Here is an 18,289-nt window from a genome sequence, read left to right as displayed (position 1 = left end):
ACCTCAAAAACATCCTTTCACCAGTGTATTCTATTTGAATTCAGGAGAAATTTAAATAAACAAATTATATGACAACGAACTTAATTATAATTTCAACCTCTAGTTCAGCACTGATTAAATAAACTACCTCGTCTTTATGCCAACTTGAAGTTATTCAATGCCTACACCAGTGACTTCAAAATCTATGTTTCATTTCCAGGAATTTCACTTGCTATTAATTGTATGGGAGTGCCAGTCTTTTATTTTCTATTGTAATGTCAATTTCTTGTGATTACTCGGAAAATGAAGCTGTAACCACAGACCACAGTGCTGCAACTAAATCCTGGTATAAGCACCGGTTAGGCAGTCTTGAACTATGCATGTGAAGCCAGCTGAGAGGTATATCCAATCCTATAGATTCTCATTGTTTGGTAACTATTTGCTGAAAATGCAACAAAAATCAATATAAAAATATTACCCTCACAGCATTCTACAGGTTACTTGTGTTACTTAGAACATGAAAGAGACATTCTTCATTGATTACACTTATACAAAGGTGCGGGCGAAGTCTATTATTCAAATGAAGTCGCCCTCACCCATATCAACAACGGTGATTAAAAGCTCCACAAAAACACGCGAAACAGTGATTCATTGCATTATATTTCATATTTTTCAAGTGAGTGGTGCCATGAAAGTTCAGAGAAACCATAAATGAAAATAGTAGTGAATTTGACAGCTAATTTATGTCTGTGAATATATTTATTGAACATTGCAACATAAACCGTGCCACTTTAGAATTAACTGTGCAGACTAGTATACCCGACTTGAATTCTGATTCCAACAAGCTGCCCCATCACCAGAAATTAATTTATTTCACTTTACACAGCTCAGATCAGTAACTATACACGCCAAAAAAAGATTAGGACTATCTGTGATTGACACTTGCTTTCGTTGAATAATCAGTCAAATTAGAATACTAAGCTCCGCCTAACCCATGGGTCGTAAATGTCGGCCATTATTAAAGACCATGCAGCACAGGGTGTGGAAGCATGCATTGGCGAGACGATGACTTACTGGTGTTATCAATACATGGTGGCAAGCTTATTCACAGTGGCAGTTTCACGCGATTACGGGACCTGTAGAACTGGAATTTGCTTGTGCACTACATACTATGAAATCACTAACACGCTGACACAATTTGTAAAAACAAAATGTGTTTTTCTTTCTTCAGATAGGCGTCTGTTTTCTGACTAAAAGGCATGCTTATAAACACACACACACACGCACGCACCCCCCCACACACACAAACACACACACACGCACCCCCCCCACACACACACGCACGTACCCCCCCCCCCCCACACACACACACAAAAGTAAAAATAAAATGTTATGCTAAGCTGCTTTGTGCAGTGCTGGTAAGTAACGCGTATCCAGCTAATCGGAGTTCGGTGCAGAGCAATCTCCTACAGGCAGAGTTCTATTTCTACGATATATGTTTTGGTGTTCGGTCTTAGCAACGTAGAAAGTGTTGTTACTAACATCGTCCCAAAGGTTATATATATAGAATAACCAGGAGCACAAGCGCTGACGTCAGGTAACCAAGGGAAATAGAACGATGAATGAGAAATTGATTGACCATGACACTTAAGGCGGGGACCAGTCACATACCGCTGTAGAGCGGACGCCGACCTGTAGCTTCAACGGACAGGGATACTTTCGATATTCTAACTGCAAGAAATACAGCCATTTTTTCGTGAAGTCTTTTTATTGACGCGGTAAGTTTGGCTTCGTAACTTTGACCCTAGTTATTCGAATATTCTATTAAGCCATGGTATATCGCCTAAAACGTGTTGGTACATGGAGGTAAAAGATAGTTGGTCTCTAGTACGTCCATGGTCTAAGTTACCGTACTTGAATAAACGACATAGCAAGTTTTGAGAAAGTGAAATCTCGGGTGAAAAATCAATACACCTTGGTCTAAGCCATGCGCATTTGTTAGTTGTTACCTTGATTGTCTTTGTGGGGAAAGGGTAGATGAGTTTGGGATATTAGTAGGTGACAGAAGGTGTGTCAGACTACTAGTAAACTAGGTTACGAGAAGAACGGTTAAGGAACTCTATTGTTAGATATGCTAATTGCTACAATATGCTAGAAAAACTGAATCACACACACACACAAATTGTTTGGCAGAAGGGAGGTACTTTAATACAAAACCAGGCCTGAACATAGGCCTCAAAGTACCCCAGACCACAACAGGAAAGTTTAAGTAAATACTGAAACTGAATAAATTTACAATGCTGTTAAAAGTTTTACAATTCAGAAACGGGGTGGCGGAAATAAAAAGAAAGGAAATGGGGAAGTGGTGGGGGGTAGAAAAAATATAAAGCAGCCGGGAAAACAAAAATACTGAAGCAGACTGAGAATCTGCTGCCTCTAGTGGCGCTAATATTGGTGGCTACAACAGAGAATACTGAACAAAACTAGGCCTGAACATAGGCCTCAAAGTACCCCAGACCAAGGCGGAGCTGCCAAACAAAGTGAAAATTGTGGAAATACAATGTAAACAATGACAAGAAGAAAATGAAATAAAGGCAAAATGAAAAGCTGGACTAATCACTGAATTAACTAGTTATAAAACTACCCATGGCAAAAGTGATGTGAAAACGCCCTGTCACTAGAACGCTTATGTACCGGTGCTCCTTGTAAACCATTGATTACCAATCACAAGAAGCTGGTACGCCAGCCATAGCAGCCACAGTTGCACCGTCACCACGTAAACTGTGAAAGGAGTAGTCTGAAAGATTTAGACACATTTTTATAGCCAGTGAACGGGACAAGGCTACCAAACCGAGTCACAGAAAAGGCTGGTGACGATGCACTGGCTGGCTGTAAGGCAAGCATATTACAATAAGACCAAAGGGGGCACAATTCTGACTATGGTAATGCTGAAACTGGAATAACATTAACGTGGTCATGGCACTACCTAGATTTAGACCACTGCACATGAATAAGTATGCCCGAGGCAGATCTACACAACTGTGCCCTGGGATAGACAGACAATGGTGAAAGGGGACCAAATTAGATTTGTGAAGAAAAGCAAAGAAATTGAAAATAATGCAAGCCCAAATGGTGGCGTCAAAGGGGGGAGGTGGGATCTAATTTATGTTGAATATCCAAAAGATGGTGAGGTAGAATGGGAAGTCTGGGATGAGGGAGATTAGTCATGGTTTTATCTAAGCCTATTAACGTAAGCTTAGCACTATGTCTGAAAAAAAAAAGCTGCAAGGATCAAAATTTTAAGATTTGTGCCAAGTTTTGATGCCAGAAATATAGTTGCAAATGGACTGGATACAACGAAATGTCCCAGAAAGAAAGCAGGCCAACATACTGAGTGTGATGGGGGAGACAGGGAAGGGAGTATGCCCACTATAGTCGCAAGAAATGTGAAAGAATTTAATTGGAACCTGAGATTTTTGAAAGTGCCTGGCCTAAATGCTGCCCTTTGAGAGCTGTGCTTACTTCAAGCAAAGTCTTAGTTTCTTTTGTTCACGCATGTAAAACTATCCACCGTCTAATGTCCTTATGGAATTCTTTATTTAGGTTAATGCGATGGTGTTTATTACGCACTGTAGTGGCCCCTGTGAAGTCATCGATGTAATTTACAGCATTATAGCCTGCTTGGTGGTAAATGTACATCAGAGCATTAGTGCAGCGTTGACAAGCCATTGCCGATGAGGGGATTCCAAATGGGAGCTTGGTGTCAATAAATTATTACCTCTCCAGGTGATACCTAGGATCACATTTGAATAACAGGCATTCATGTTCACTGGAGTTGATTAAATTAACAAGGTTATCAACGGATGGGTACCGAAGCTTGAATGGTTCTCCCAAGTAATATTTTTTAATAGTTATTTAGGACTACGATTACCAAATATTATCTTCTATATATCATATTTATCAGTCCGAGCAGCGTTTATTTATTTATAAATTCCCAAGTAAAGATCTTTTGTTATGCCATCAATAACTGAGGTGTTGGTGGGAAAGTCCATGATTACTCTGCGTTCTTGCAAGTTTTTTTGGGACTGTCGATACAGGAGAGTGGGGTAGTTGAATGTTAAGGTAGAGATGCAGTTTTGTGGGCACTTGGGAGTGAAATTTTTTTTTTTTGCTTTTTATTATCCAAACAGTATTTTAAATTTGAAACTGTTTACAGCCATTTTAACTATGAGCATTAGCAAACTTCTTTTTAGTGCACATCCCAAAACTTTAAAAAAATAGCTCCTAGACGCTTTGACCTTTTGTTTTGAAATTTTCACAAATGATTGATAATGTGTTTATCTTCAAAACGCCGTCTATGCATTGTTTTCGGTTGAACAGTGTTACAGCAATCGTACAGACAACTAGCCCGGGTGTTAATTTATGCATGAACGTGAAGTAGTGAAATTTGAGCTGCTGCCCTGCAAAATTGACAACTGGTAGACAGTTTTCAAGACAGCACTTCCTTCATAGTAAACAGATGTACCCGTAAACCAATTTTGACAGGAAACAGAAGCATGGTTTAGAAGCTATTTTTTTTAAATCACTTTTGACCAAAAAATCACATTTTTGTGCATATTTTAAACTACAGTTTTTTACTACAAAATTTTAAAATTCATACAATAAGCTTACCGAAAATATATAGTTTTGTGGACAAGGAAGGTCATCTTGATTTCCTAATTAACTAATTAAAATACCTGTCAGGTAAACTGCATCTCTACCTTAAATGGGTTTGTCTTGTAGGATCCCAGGAATGCATCATGACTGACTTCTGTCAAAACATAGTTTTCAACATGAGATGCGAATGCTACTGATGAATTGTGATTACGTGGCATTGTAACTGGCAGCAAATCTGCCACATAAATAATAGGCCAACCATATTCTAATAAGTCTGCTACGATACTGTCATGGTAGCCGTTTAATGCTTGTTGCCACTGTGTAATGTCAAATGTGGATGGCACTTGTATATGACAGCAACAGTAATTTGGTTGGTGCAAGGCATAAACAATATCGTGTGTGTTAATAAGTTCGGCTGCTTGTTTTGTAAAATAGGTGGCCAGTCTGATAATGGATCTTGCAAATTGTCGGTAAATGTAACTGCAGACGTTGTAGCATTGGGTTGACGAGAATCAGCGCTGTAGTGTGGATAATAAAACAATTTATTGGCATGATTGGTTGTTTCTGTTGATTGAGCTTTAGTGGTGTTGGTATAGTTTGTGGTGACAGTGATAATGGACGGCAGTAAGTGAGCAACAGACTGTGACATTCTGACAGATTGTGCTGCATCGGCAGCTATGTTGTTGGTTGGAGACAAGTGATTAGCATCGGTGGCAAGGTGGTCTGTTTTTAGTTGTTTATCACTGGAGGCCATGCTATCAGATGGAGGCTGGTAGGCAGCATCGGTGGCTACTCTATCAGATGAGTGCATGAGAGCAGCCTCGTGGCAATACGGAACAGTGGTTCAGCATCGGTGGCTAGATTATTTGGAGGAGGTAAACACAGGTTGGCAGCAGCGTTGGCTACATTATCGGATGAGTGCATGGGAGCAGCATCGGTGGCCAGATATAACAGTGGTTTTGCATCAGTGGCCAAGTTATTGGGAGGAGGTAAACATAGGTTGGCAGCAGTGGTGGCTACATTATCGGATGAGTGCATGGGAGCAGCATCAGTGGCAAGACGGAACAGTGGTTCAGCATCGGTGGCTAAGTTATTGGGAGGATGTAAACATAGGTTGGCAACAGCAATGACTACATTATCGGATGAGTGCATGAGAGTAGCATCAGTGGCGAGACAGAACAGAGGTTCAGCATCGGTGGCTAAGTTATTAGGAGGAGGTAAACATAGGTTGGCAGCAGCGGTGGCTACATTATCAGATGAATGCATAGGGGTAGCATCAATGGCGAGACAGAAAAGTGGTTCAGCATAGGTGGCTAAGCTATTAGCAGGTAAACATAGGTTGGCAACAGCGGTGGCTACATTATCCGATGAGTGCATGGGAGTAGCATTATGTAATGGTTGTATAGCAACAGTGGCTATGTTATTGTGCGGTGGTAAACATAAGTGGGCAACTACAGTGGCAGAATAAGTTCTTTAACTGTAGTAATGTTAATGTCATTGGATGGTGAAATAAAGTGGGCAGCATAGTCATGCGTTGGATGGTGTAGGCAGTCTTTAGTCATTAAACATGGACGGCAGATGTGCTTTTTCAGCTCACCAGCGTAACTCTTGTGGTCTTTGACCGTTGAACACTTGCCTTCCTGATAGGCAGCACAGTATTGGACTGTAGCAGATTTGGGTTTCTTGTGAGCTTGCTATGTAAATATCTTGCCCTTTCTTTTTCAAATATATTATCCCATGACATTCAACCTCGCTCAATGACACGCAAAACTTCAGCATGGAATTAGCGAATTTAATCCTAGGCAAAGGTTTCAAAAAGCTGTAAAAGTTCCATCAAGTGCTCTGTACGTGATTGTTTATGTTTCTTATTTTCGATGTAGCTGATTATATACAATTCGCCTCTTTTTAAGGCTGCCAGGCTGAGTTGAGCATAAGGAATTTCATCTAACAGCTCACCTTGGGTTTGTTTGGTGGAAGTCTCATCTTGGCTGGATGTATTCGTTGTGCTGGAAGAGTCACTGCTGTTGTCTGATGATGAGTTATGTTCTAATTTGAGATGCTTTTTGGTTTTCTTGATCGTTTTGGAGATGGAGTCCTCATATTTAGAACGGGTGGTTTTAGCTTGGATGGATTTGTCGGGAGCAGCGGTTGCTGTTAACGTTGATTTCAAATTGCTGTTCTTGAATAATTCAATTTCCAGTTCTAGATTATCATTTTCATGTCGTATAGAATCAAGCATTATTTTCTGTTCTTGGCTGGTGGTCCGGGAGGCCTGTTAGTCGCTTTTGAGGGCCGACATTCGTGGAGTCGAATCACGAGATTCTGACACCGCCATGTTGTTTTGTGGTCGTTCCTCAGAGCGAGCAGTCTTTTCAAAATCGAAGATAAATAAACTTTCCCTGTTGAGTCAGCAAAATCTTCCCGTTGGACCACTGTGTGAGCTCATTGGAACTGAGCAGGTGGAACAACTGTGCATAGGACGGGCTGCTGTCGCCGTAAATGGACTTCTAGAACAGAAAACCTATAAAGCAGCCGGGGAAACAAAAATACTGCCACTGGAGGCGCTAATACTGGTGACTACAACAGAGAATACTGAACCGGCAAATATATATATATGTGTGCATCAATCAACCAAATTTATACTGAAACAAATTTAACACAATTACCATTGACTTTACTTTGATACGCGTCCAACCACTATGGCGTCATCGCTTATATTGCTAGCGACGTTAGTTTTCCATATGTATCCACTAAATTGAAAAAAAGAGAGTTCATTAAGCCGAAAGATCGACCTAGAAGCATCCCCGACTTCTGGGTGAGTGCTGTGTGATACTCGAGGTTTCGTTGTTCTCGAAAAAATGAAACTACCGATAGTGCCATCTGTGAATAAAAATTGACCATGGCATTTTGTACCCCAAAAACTCTGCCTGCGAATAGTCTAAAATATAAGGATTCGTTAATGTTTTTGGTATATTAATGTAGTACTGCAATTATTATAACCAATTTCAATCGTAACTCTAGAAAATAAATTATTCATGAGTAGGAGTGTCCAGTACGTCTTTTAAACTTGCAATCTCTGAGTTTAATTAGTTTCCACCATTACAAGTTGTTAAATTGAGAGAATAAATGTGTGGACAAATATTTTATACTTATTTTAGTGTAAACAACTAGTTTAATTAATTGCAACCATCACAGTTTGTTAAATTGAAAGAATAAACGTGTCGACAAATATTTGATAATTATTCCAATCCCTTATAAAAAATGTCCTTCTGTCGGGTATACTAGTTCCCGCGTATACGCTGCGTATCTCTCGAGTACTTCTTGGGTATTATAATTTGCGTACTTATAGAGTATACATATTTGACATGCAAATAAGTTTTGCTGCGTACATTTTTGCGTATCTTTCGAGTATTAATTTGCATATCCCTACATCTTAGGTATCTTCGGCATATAGGTGAAAAGATCTGCTGGGTACCTCTCACGTATAAACTCAAATCTATTGGATACCTCCCGCGTGTAGGTTCCAGGATCTGTTGGGTACCTCTCGTGTACAGCTTAAACCTATCTGGTACCTCCCACATATAGGTCCCAGGATCCATTGGGTGTAACTGAAATCGTATACATGATAGGTACCCAAGAGCCCACGCAGGTAGACAAACAAAAACATTGTTTTAATAATTTGTATTTGCATGATGAACAAATCAGTACATTATTAGAATATAAGTCTATAAAATAGTAAAAAGTGAAAATTAAATCTCTTGAACATAGTAATGCATGTGGTCAGTATAACTTTTGCTATTAAAATCTGTTAAAAATAGGCAATACAATTACATTTATTTTGCCTGGGCCTCGATTTGTGTTTGATATTTGTCCTCAAATGCCTCCAGTTTAACACGTTTCTTCTCAGGTCCTCATCATTCTTGTCTATGGTAGTTTGAAGGGTAGTTTCAAGCATCTTCAATTACGAACCCATTGGTTGAAAACACAAAATAAAATGAAGTTTAAATTTATGCAAGGTAAATTTACCCCGCTGTAAAAAAAATAGGCACAGGAGTCCTAAACAAGCAGCCTGTCGCCTGAGATAGCTCCGGTGTTAGCAATGCACATTGCAATTAAAGAACAGAATATATCATTAGAAAATTAACAATATGAATAGTATCAAATCGGACTTGCTGTTTTCAACAAGAATTAAGAAATATCACTTTTCACCAAAAATGACACAAATATTCATAAAAATTAGAGAAATAAAGATATCATCACAAAATGAACAAATCTGAGAGAGGTCCACATGTAATACTTATACATTTTAATATCAAAGCAATTGGACTTGCGGTTTTCATCAAGAAGTCGAAAATATAACTTTTTAGCAAAAATGCCAAAAATATTCACCAAAATTAAAGAATTAAAGATATCATCACAGAATGAACAAATCTGAGAGAGGTCCACATGTAGTACATATATATGTAATATAAAAACAATTGGACTTTCGGTTTTCAACAAGAAGTGAAAAATATCACTTTTTACCAAAAATGAACAAATTATTCACTAAAATTAGGGAATTAAAGTTATTATCATGAAATGAAATGAAACGAAATCGTCAGCGGAGCTAAAAAAGAACACAAAATATACATTCATTAAAGGGCTTTCATAATTTTCAAGTGTGTTCTTGTTTTCACATTCTGAAGAGAAGTAAAATTGTTGCGATACCATGAAGTCATTTGCAATTCTGAAAGAAACATAAAACTTGTGGCACCAGAATTTATGTATCATGAAAGATCCATTCATGAAGTGTACCTCTATTAAAGTAAGAGGCCTCTTGGAAAAATCCTTGCACCTAAATTGGAGCTAGAACACTGAACTTTCACAACAAATATCCAACTGCGTTTTCTTTCATTCATTTTATATTTGTGATCTGTGCATTGACTGGAAACAAATGGTAAATTTATGAATAATTAATAAATTTCTGAAAATTTTAACTTTTAACTTTTTACTTAATGATTTGATTGTTTTCACACTTGTGTTTATGAGTTACAATGTCAATTTTTTTCAAGAACCAATTACTTTTATTATTTTATAGCACATTATTTATTTGACTTTGCAGTAAATAATATAATGTTGACTTGTGTAACCATCTAGTGTGGTTTATGGGTACTAATAATTATTAAATGTTTTTGTATATTGAGGGGCGGGGTGATGCACACATTTAGCTAGATGCTGTCTTTTTAAAAAGTTGTATAAGCCGCGTATTGATCTTATTTACTTTGGTTCTTGAGTACCTGTCGCATATAGACCTAATTGCTTGAGTATACTCTGCGTATACGAGACCCACATTTAGCTGGGTTTTCTATCGGGTATCTATTGCGTAACTATCGCTTATCTATTGCGTACAAGAACTATCCATTAGTGTGATTTTAATAGTTTTATACAATATATAGTGTACTAAAATGGCAATCCTCATTTTTAGGTACCATATGATAATTGTTTTATCGAAAATGAGACTCAAAATGATGTTTTTGTCCGGGAAAATGCCTGAAGATAGAAAAAGAAAAAAAACATTCTTTCTTACTTGATGCTTAGGTTTATATACCTTATGGGATATTTTGCTCATACACGCACTGTACATTGGATTTAAGACAGCTCCATATTGTCAAAAACAAGCCTAGTTTGTTTGTTTTATATCATAATATTCACATCACATGTGTTGCATTCTTTGTTCTACATGTAAACAAAACAAAAACCTGTGTAAAGAAATCAGAAAAATGTATGTAAATACAGTGAAAAAAATACAATAAATGTACATCAATGGAAATATAAAAATATACAAATGATGTCAGAGAGACAAGATATACTGAAAGAGTAAACTAGATAATAAACTAGATGTCTATACAAGTATAATAACAGTATTCTTAACAAGTGTATACATATATATTGCCATTTTATAAATACTCGCCCTGACAGGGTATAGACTCTAGAAATAAATCACAATATGTAGAAGAAATAATAATAATCAAACTGAAATGTTGTAAAAAATCAACATCAGATAGCACTGGGAACTAGTAAATTTGAAAAAAAATGTCTGGAGAACAACACTACACAAGAGAAACATAAAATAGCCAGGTTGAAGTGCGCTCTCAAACAGATAAACTGGTATATCTATAAAAAAAAAAAAAGTAGTGTGGCCTCACTGTCACAATATTGCCCTATAGAAACTATTTCAATATGATTAAATTTTGATTTTTTTTCTCTATTTGAATAGGCTTCTACCTCCAGAGTGCATGATGCATACAATACAAGAATCATCACTTCACAGGCATGGAATGAAGAATATGAAAATAAGAATATATGGATTTATTGCCTGTGTCTGTTTTCTCAGCATCTCACACTATATTTACTTTGGTATTTATTGTAGTGTTTGGGCACCAAAGCCACCAGTGGATAGAGAGGAGTGTAGATGTTCATGCTGGGATACCATTTTTAAGGGAACTTATGAATCATTCAATAATGTGAGATACCACCATGTGTACTTCAATGCAACTCCACAGACATTTAAGATGTTCTTCATTTCGCTGGTTGCCGTCTTGTTGGTCTATGATTTATTTAGCTACATCATGCATCTCTTTAGTAGGAACAGGATGCGGTATTCTATGTTTTTGCTTTTAGTATCTGTTGTACACTCACACTACTATTCTTGGTGGGTGTTTTGGGGTTACTGGAATGACGACTTTTACAAACAATGGTATCACCAAGCTTTCTTCACTATGACAGAAATAGCATCTACTATTACTGTAGTACGTTTACTTGATCGTGATCGCAATCTTGACTCTAGACAGTTGTTATTTATCATCAGTATTGCAGTTTTACATATTCTCTGCAGCGGTGTAGATCAGTTTGTTATTCAGGTGTTATTTTTTGAGGGCGATTGGAATCAGATTCTGCGGAATTGCGGGCTTATGTTTGGTGATGCATTGCACCTTACTGTACCATTATTAATCGTAAATGAACAACAGAGAAATTTAACATGGCTTCGATATGTGCGCAGCATCAGGATAGACATTTTGATTTCAGTTGTATGTATAACTATTTTATTTTTAATTGTTACTTATTTATTATAATTATAGATTTTATCGTAGATTTGGTTTACGACAGTTATAAGCTAAATTGTGTGAACTTTTAGTTTAAATACCAAAATCTACAAATGCCAAAGTGATAAGTAGTATTTACTACAATTTTGACTTGTTGGGTACTTCTAAATAAAAACCAGTTGCAGGTTTCAGTATTACGTAGTATGTTTAACTCAGTATATCATAAATCCTGCTATCTTATATATATATATATATATATATATACCATTAATACCCCTTACCCGAGGTATATGCACATCTCTAAAAGTCATGTTTCTAAGGAATGGGCTCTAATGAGTATTGTTATTTTTGGTAAAAAGTGATATTTTCGACTTGTTGAAAACCACAAGTCCGATTGATTTGATATTATACATATAGGTATCTCAGAGTTAGACTTCTCTCAGATTTGTTTATTTGTTTGATTTGTTCCTGATGATATCTTCAATTCTCCAATTTCGATGAATATTTTTGTATTATTTGGTACAAAGTGATATTTTTGACTTCTCCCTTACAAAAGTTTCCTATAGGAACAAATCCTGTAGAACAAATTCCTGTAGGATTCCTATAATATTTTGACACATGTTTTCCTATAGGAATCCTATAGGATTTTGTGTCAAAATATTATAGGAATCCTATTGGATTTTGTCCCATAGGAATCCTATAGGATTTTGTTCTATATGAATCCTATAGGATTTTGTGTCAAAATAGTATAGGAATCCTATAGGATTTTGTCCTATAGGAATCCTATAGGATTTTGTGTCAAAATATTATAGGAATCCTATTAGAATTTGTCCTATAGGAATCCTGGATATTTTTTTGGGGAAAGAGCTCATCAATCACTTACATAAATAACATCATAAACTAAAATTAGTTAAACAAGGGTATTTTATTGCTTAACATGTACCAGACATAAATTTAATACAATTGTAAGAAAAATATAAAAAAAGATAAAACTATTACCATAAATATATTGCACAACATTTCTTGAAATGCAATGGAAATATAAAGTTGATGACAATTTGAATAATAAATGTAATTCCCTCCGCTTTGTCATTGTTTCTAAGTACTAGATTTTTTTCATCAAAATTATTTTATATTACCGAGTAATTCCAATAAACAAAACAGTAAACAATCTCAAACAGCAATTACAAACTTTGCAGTCAATCAAGAAATGTACACTGAAATAAAATAAAAGTTTACTGCCTTGGAATAAAATGATGTACACTGAGTGATACACAGTATCCAGACAATTTAAAAAATAAATGTATAAAAAGTACAATTACAAAAATACTGGTATGCATATTGTGTTTCTAAAAAAAGCACAGAATTCAAATTCATTGATTTCTAATACTAGTATGAGAGAGAGTCTCCATTTTGGGTCAGATGGTTCAATTTGTGATAAAGAAATACAAAATAAATATTGTCAATGCAGTCTTCTGTGAGATATGTCATTCATAGGATTTGAGTATTGGATCTGTAATACAAAAAAGAATTTGTTTCAAATGTTTCATTAAAATATTAATTATAATATTCCAAATACTGTAAAATACTTTATTTTCACTTGCAATTAATTTTTGCTATTTTCGCTGAAGGAATAATTCAGTGAAAAAATAGTCTAGCGAATATAACTTTTTTCCTGTATTTCAAACTCACTCATCAAAAATCAGTGAAAATAATTTCCTCACGAAATACCCAAAAAGCCCTTTCAGCGAAAATTAATTTCAGCTAAAATAAAGTATTTTACAGTAGATAAAAAAACTACTATTTACTGTATATGCACTATTAGATGCGTATTCAAAATAGAAGTGCATATAAACCCAACATTGCATTGGCTGTGTATTAAAATTTACTTTTTTTTGGTCATAGAAACAAATTCTGTATTTTTTATAAGAAATTTGAAGGTACATATGTGTGTAATGTTTTTAAATACTACATGAATTTCATTGATTTTATTAAATGCATTCCTCTAAATTTGGCTTTCACAAATTAAATAAACAAATACTAGTAATATGAAACAAGCAGCCTATCGGCTGAGATAGCTCCGCTGTTAGCAATGCACATTTCAATTAAAGAACTGAAGACATCATTAGAAAATGAACAATATGAATAGGATCAAAGCAATCGGACTTACAGTTTTTAACAAGAAGTTGAAAATATCACTTTTTACCAAAAATTACAAAAATATTCACCAAAATAAATTAATTAGAGAATTGAAGATATCATCACAAAATGAACAAATCTGAGAGAGGTCCACATGTAGTACCTATATATGTAATATCAAAGCAATCGGACTTACAGTTTTCAACAAGAAGTCGAAAATATCACTTTTTACCAAAAATGACAAAAATATTCACCAAAATTAGAGAACTGAAGATATCATCACAAAATGAACAAATCTGAGAAAGGTCTACATGTAGTATCTATATATGTAATATCAAAGCAATCAAACTTGCGGTTTTTAACAAGAAGTCGAAAATATCACTTTTTACCAAAAATTACAAAAATATTCACCAAAATTAGAGAATTGAAGATATCATCACAAAATGAACAAATCTGAGAGAGGTCCACATGTAGTACCTATATATGTATTATCAAAGCAATCGAACTTGCGTTTTTTAACAATAAGTCGAAAATATCACTTTTTACCAAAAATGACAAAAATATTCACCAAAATTAGAGAATTAAAGATATCATTACAAAATGAACAAATCTGAGAGAGGTCCACATGTAGTACCTATATATGTAATATCAAAGCAATTGCACTTGCGGTTTTTAACAAGAAGTCGAAAATATCACTTTTTACCAAAAATGACAAAAATATTCACCAAAATTAGAAAATTGAAGATATCATCATGAAATGAACAAACCTAAGAGAGGTCTACCCAAGGTACATATACACCAAGTATCAAAGCATTCAGGCTTGTAGTTTTCAAGAAGAAGTCGAAAAAGTAAAACATTGACACGGACGACGGACGACGACGGACAATCACTCATATGATAAGCTCCGCTCGACAAAAAACATACAGTTGTAAATGATAAGTTAACTTTTTAACCCTTATCTCACAACATGTCGAAAACTTCTAGCATGGCAGCTTCCAGTGGAGTACTGTTAAATATTTTTTTCACGCATTTTTTCTCCGAAGGCATTATAAAACTGACTAATTATACATTTTTCGTTTCGCTGTAACAATCACCGTGCTGATAGCATTGCGATGCAATGAATAAACACCATTGCTGTGCTGTCATCGATAACTAACATTTCAGTGGCAAAATACACAAACGTAAAATGCTCGGGAAAAATCACCGCGGGAAAAATCACGCACTCTGCGATGCCATCTTGGTTACCTTAATCGGAAACCCCCTTGTTAGCTAGCATGCATCTGTAGCGATGACGCAAAGTACATTTTACGGCCGTGCTCAGCGATCTCTGGTACTAAGGCACTCTATAAATGAGGTATTTCCAGAGGTCAGGGTTCTTTTTAATTTGTATCGACCGTCTCGTCTGCTCGTAGTTGAATGAGACCTGTTTCGATTTACAATAGTTGTCTTCCATTTTGACTTTTTCTCACCGGCGTTTGAACGACTGAGTACTAAAACTGCGAATAGCCTTGTGTAGCAAAATATTACAGCCCATTTCAACCTGGCCGTCTAACTTCGCACGGTTCGTTTCACCGGAGATCGTAAAAAACTGCGTCATACAGAGTATTTTTTAAAAGGTTGAGGAAAGGTAAATTTAGACTCAACCCACCCAATGACGATCGCTATGTTTATATAACTGTATGAATATCTCATCGGCTTAGTGTAATCCATTGTGCCCCTTCCTAAGTGGAAATGATAACACAACGCCATGACAATTTTCACGCAAGGTTTTGACTCCGCGGACGATTTTACGTCCGTTTCTGTCATATTGTAAATATTTTTATTTTATTTTTTTATCCAATGATTGAACATCAGCAAGCGTCCGTGTATGATGGATTTTGACATGTCGTCGTGATACAATAGCCATTTTTGTGGACGATTAACGTCACTTTCATAAAACGGGCATTATCTCCGTTAGTGTTTTCTGGTTGGTCAGAGAGATTGAAAATTAATTAGCTGCCACAGTTTTTGTCAGTTTTCGCACTATTTTGACAACATCTCTACGAACCAAAGGACGTCTGGGCTTATTTTTAAAGCTTTGCATTCTTGGACAATGACATTCGAAGTGTGAAATACTGACCGGGATTGAATATACGGCACACATCCTACTTGACAACTTTGTAACATGAAAACAAAACGTACTATATATACACCTGGACGCCCTCTTGTTAATAAACAACTGATAAACGTTGTGTGAAAGTGTCACTCAAAATAAACAAGAATTGTGCGAGCTATTTAGATTTGAACTTCCATGGTAAACTGAAAAACACAAGTGAAGATAATTGCTAATTTGCATCACCATTCACTCAGTAAGAAGTTTGCTAATGCTCATAATTAAAATAGCTGAAACAGTTCCAAATTTAAACCTATTATCGTTTTGTAAATAGTGAAATATAGTGCATAATATGGAGATCCGTCATTACTTTTTTTCACCATGTTTCTTTTTGATTATTTATGTACAGCCTTGCTAAATCTTGCTAAGCATTCAAAAGAGAGTATGTTTGTGCCTGTTTTCCATATTTTAAAATCGTCTTTTGAGTATGTTCCACTATTCATAATGCTGTGAAATTTTAACAGCCAAGACTGTTTGGATAATAAAAAGCAAAAAAAAAAAGAAGAAAATTCACTCCCAAGCGACAACGAACCTGCATCTATACCTTAATACCGGTACCATACTTGGTCTATTAGTAGAATATTTGCTTATGTAAATGTTATAGGTGTGTCTATGGTAAAATTAACAACTTATATTTACAAGATCCATATACAATAATTTTTGGGGTGGTGGTGCTCCGACTACATTCTTACATTCCCAAGTCTTACAAAAAACACTGCAATGAGAAGTTCTTGATAAGCTTCACTAAGCTTCTATATCTCCTCATACAGTCATACTCAAATGAATAAAGATTATTATTACAATAGATTATTATTATTATTATTATTAATGATACAGAATCTGATAAGCACAATCAGCAGATGAGCATCTGTGGCCTTGGAGAAAAATGAGGTTTTTTTCTTGTCTTCTGTTGTAGGAAAATGCAATATTCATGAGCAGCCTGAATCTTTTTTCAAGAAGAATATTTAGTCAGAATTTCAGAACCATCCATCAATTGCAATTGAACTGAAGCATACTGTAAAATGACTAGTTTTCACTGGGTTTAAATTTCACTGATTTACCATTTCAGACATATTTAAGTGGGTTTTAAATTCACGGTTTTATCATTTAGATAATGTGTTCTATGCTAAATTTTACATATTCACTGGGTTTTAATTGAGCGCATTTTCCAGTCAGCGAAATAAGCAAAATTAAAACCCAATGAATAATTAATCTTTTTACAGTATTTACAAGGCAGAATTTGATATGTTGAAAAAACTTTCAACAAACAAGCTGCTCTCTGATTGGCCTGATTGGTGTTAGAGTTGGATAGCCAATCAGGCACAATCTTGTGAGCAGGTCTGCATTGACTCCTAAATTGCAATATCATGGCTTGGTTAGGAGGAAACTGAAACAATATATGTTCATTTGTCTCAGAAGAAGCTGAAAATGAACATGTGAACAGCCGATCAATTAATAAATTAAATACGGCATTGCATATCCATATCAAGTCCATAATTGAATTATTATTAATATAATGTATGTAAACGATAACACCTGATGCATGAGCAATGTAATTATTAAAGGCCGATGGTCACTGCACAGCGCTATTCAAATTTTGTGTAAACAAACAATGTATTTTATACATGTTGCGTATGTCGCTATGAGTCCCACAACGAACAGAACCGAGCTCGGCGACCACCGCCCTATAACTATCATCACCATCATTTTAAAATCCTCATAAAGTTGTAAGTTCTTTATAACATTGCCCTTCAAACTAGACGAGCATGCATAATATGACATTTTATTTTATTAAACTGGAGCCTACTTTGTACAATAATCTTGATACTAAAAATAGTTATGACATCATTCTTGCCTGAAAATGTATTGTTTTATCCAATGCACTCCAAATTTATTTCAAAGCCCAATCCGATTATTTAAATAAGATTCTAGTTTGGGTTTTGTTATTTATTTTTTTTTTTAATTATTTTCAAATATGAATTTATTTTATTTTATTTCATTTTAATTGACTCTATTTTATTCTATTTTGGTTATAGTACACATTTCACGATAACCAAAAAATTACCAACAAATAAATAATGAAATAAAATTTATGAAAAATAAATAATTCATGATATTAATGATTCATGAATATTCATGAGTAAATGCCTACATTAAGAAGCCATGATTTGAATATTCATGAGTGAATATCTATATAAGGAAGCCATGGAATGAATATTCATAAGTAAATGCTTGTATAAGTAAGCCATGGAATGAATATTACAAAATCTGCTAAGGTAGT

The 18,289-nt window shown here is 35.3% G+C and overlaps 1 protein-coding gene across 1 annotated transcript; it reads left to right on the top strand.

The window, feature by feature from the left end:
- The first annotated feature begins 1,645 nt into the window (after positions 1 to 1,645).
- LOC146736598 (uncharacterized) lies at positions 1,646 to 11,911 on the top strand. Its single transcript, XM_085505089.1, has 2 exons — positions 1,646 to 1,757; positions 10,892 to 11,911. The coding sequence occupies exon 2, from the start codon at positions 10,911 to 10,913 to the stop codon at positions 11,745 to 11,747; it is 837 nt and encodes a 278-aa protein (XP_085361215.1). The 5' UTR covers positions 1,646 to 1,757; positions 10,892 to 10,910; the 3' UTR covers positions 11,748 to 11,911.
- The last annotated feature ends 6,378 nt before the right edge of the window (positions 11,912 to 18,289 follow it).

The sequence above is a fragment of the Saccoglossus kowalevskii genome, chromosome 11 (genome assembly GCF_978046115.1).
Source record: "Saccoglossus kowalevskii chromosome 11, keSacKowa6.1, whole genome shotgun sequence".
NCBI classification, from domain to species: Eukaryota; Metazoa; Hemichordata; class Enteropneusta; family Harrimaniidae; genus Saccoglossus; species Saccoglossus kowalevskii.
Note: the sequence above shows the minus strand (reverse complement) of the source record. Positions and strands in the feature narration are given on the sequence as shown.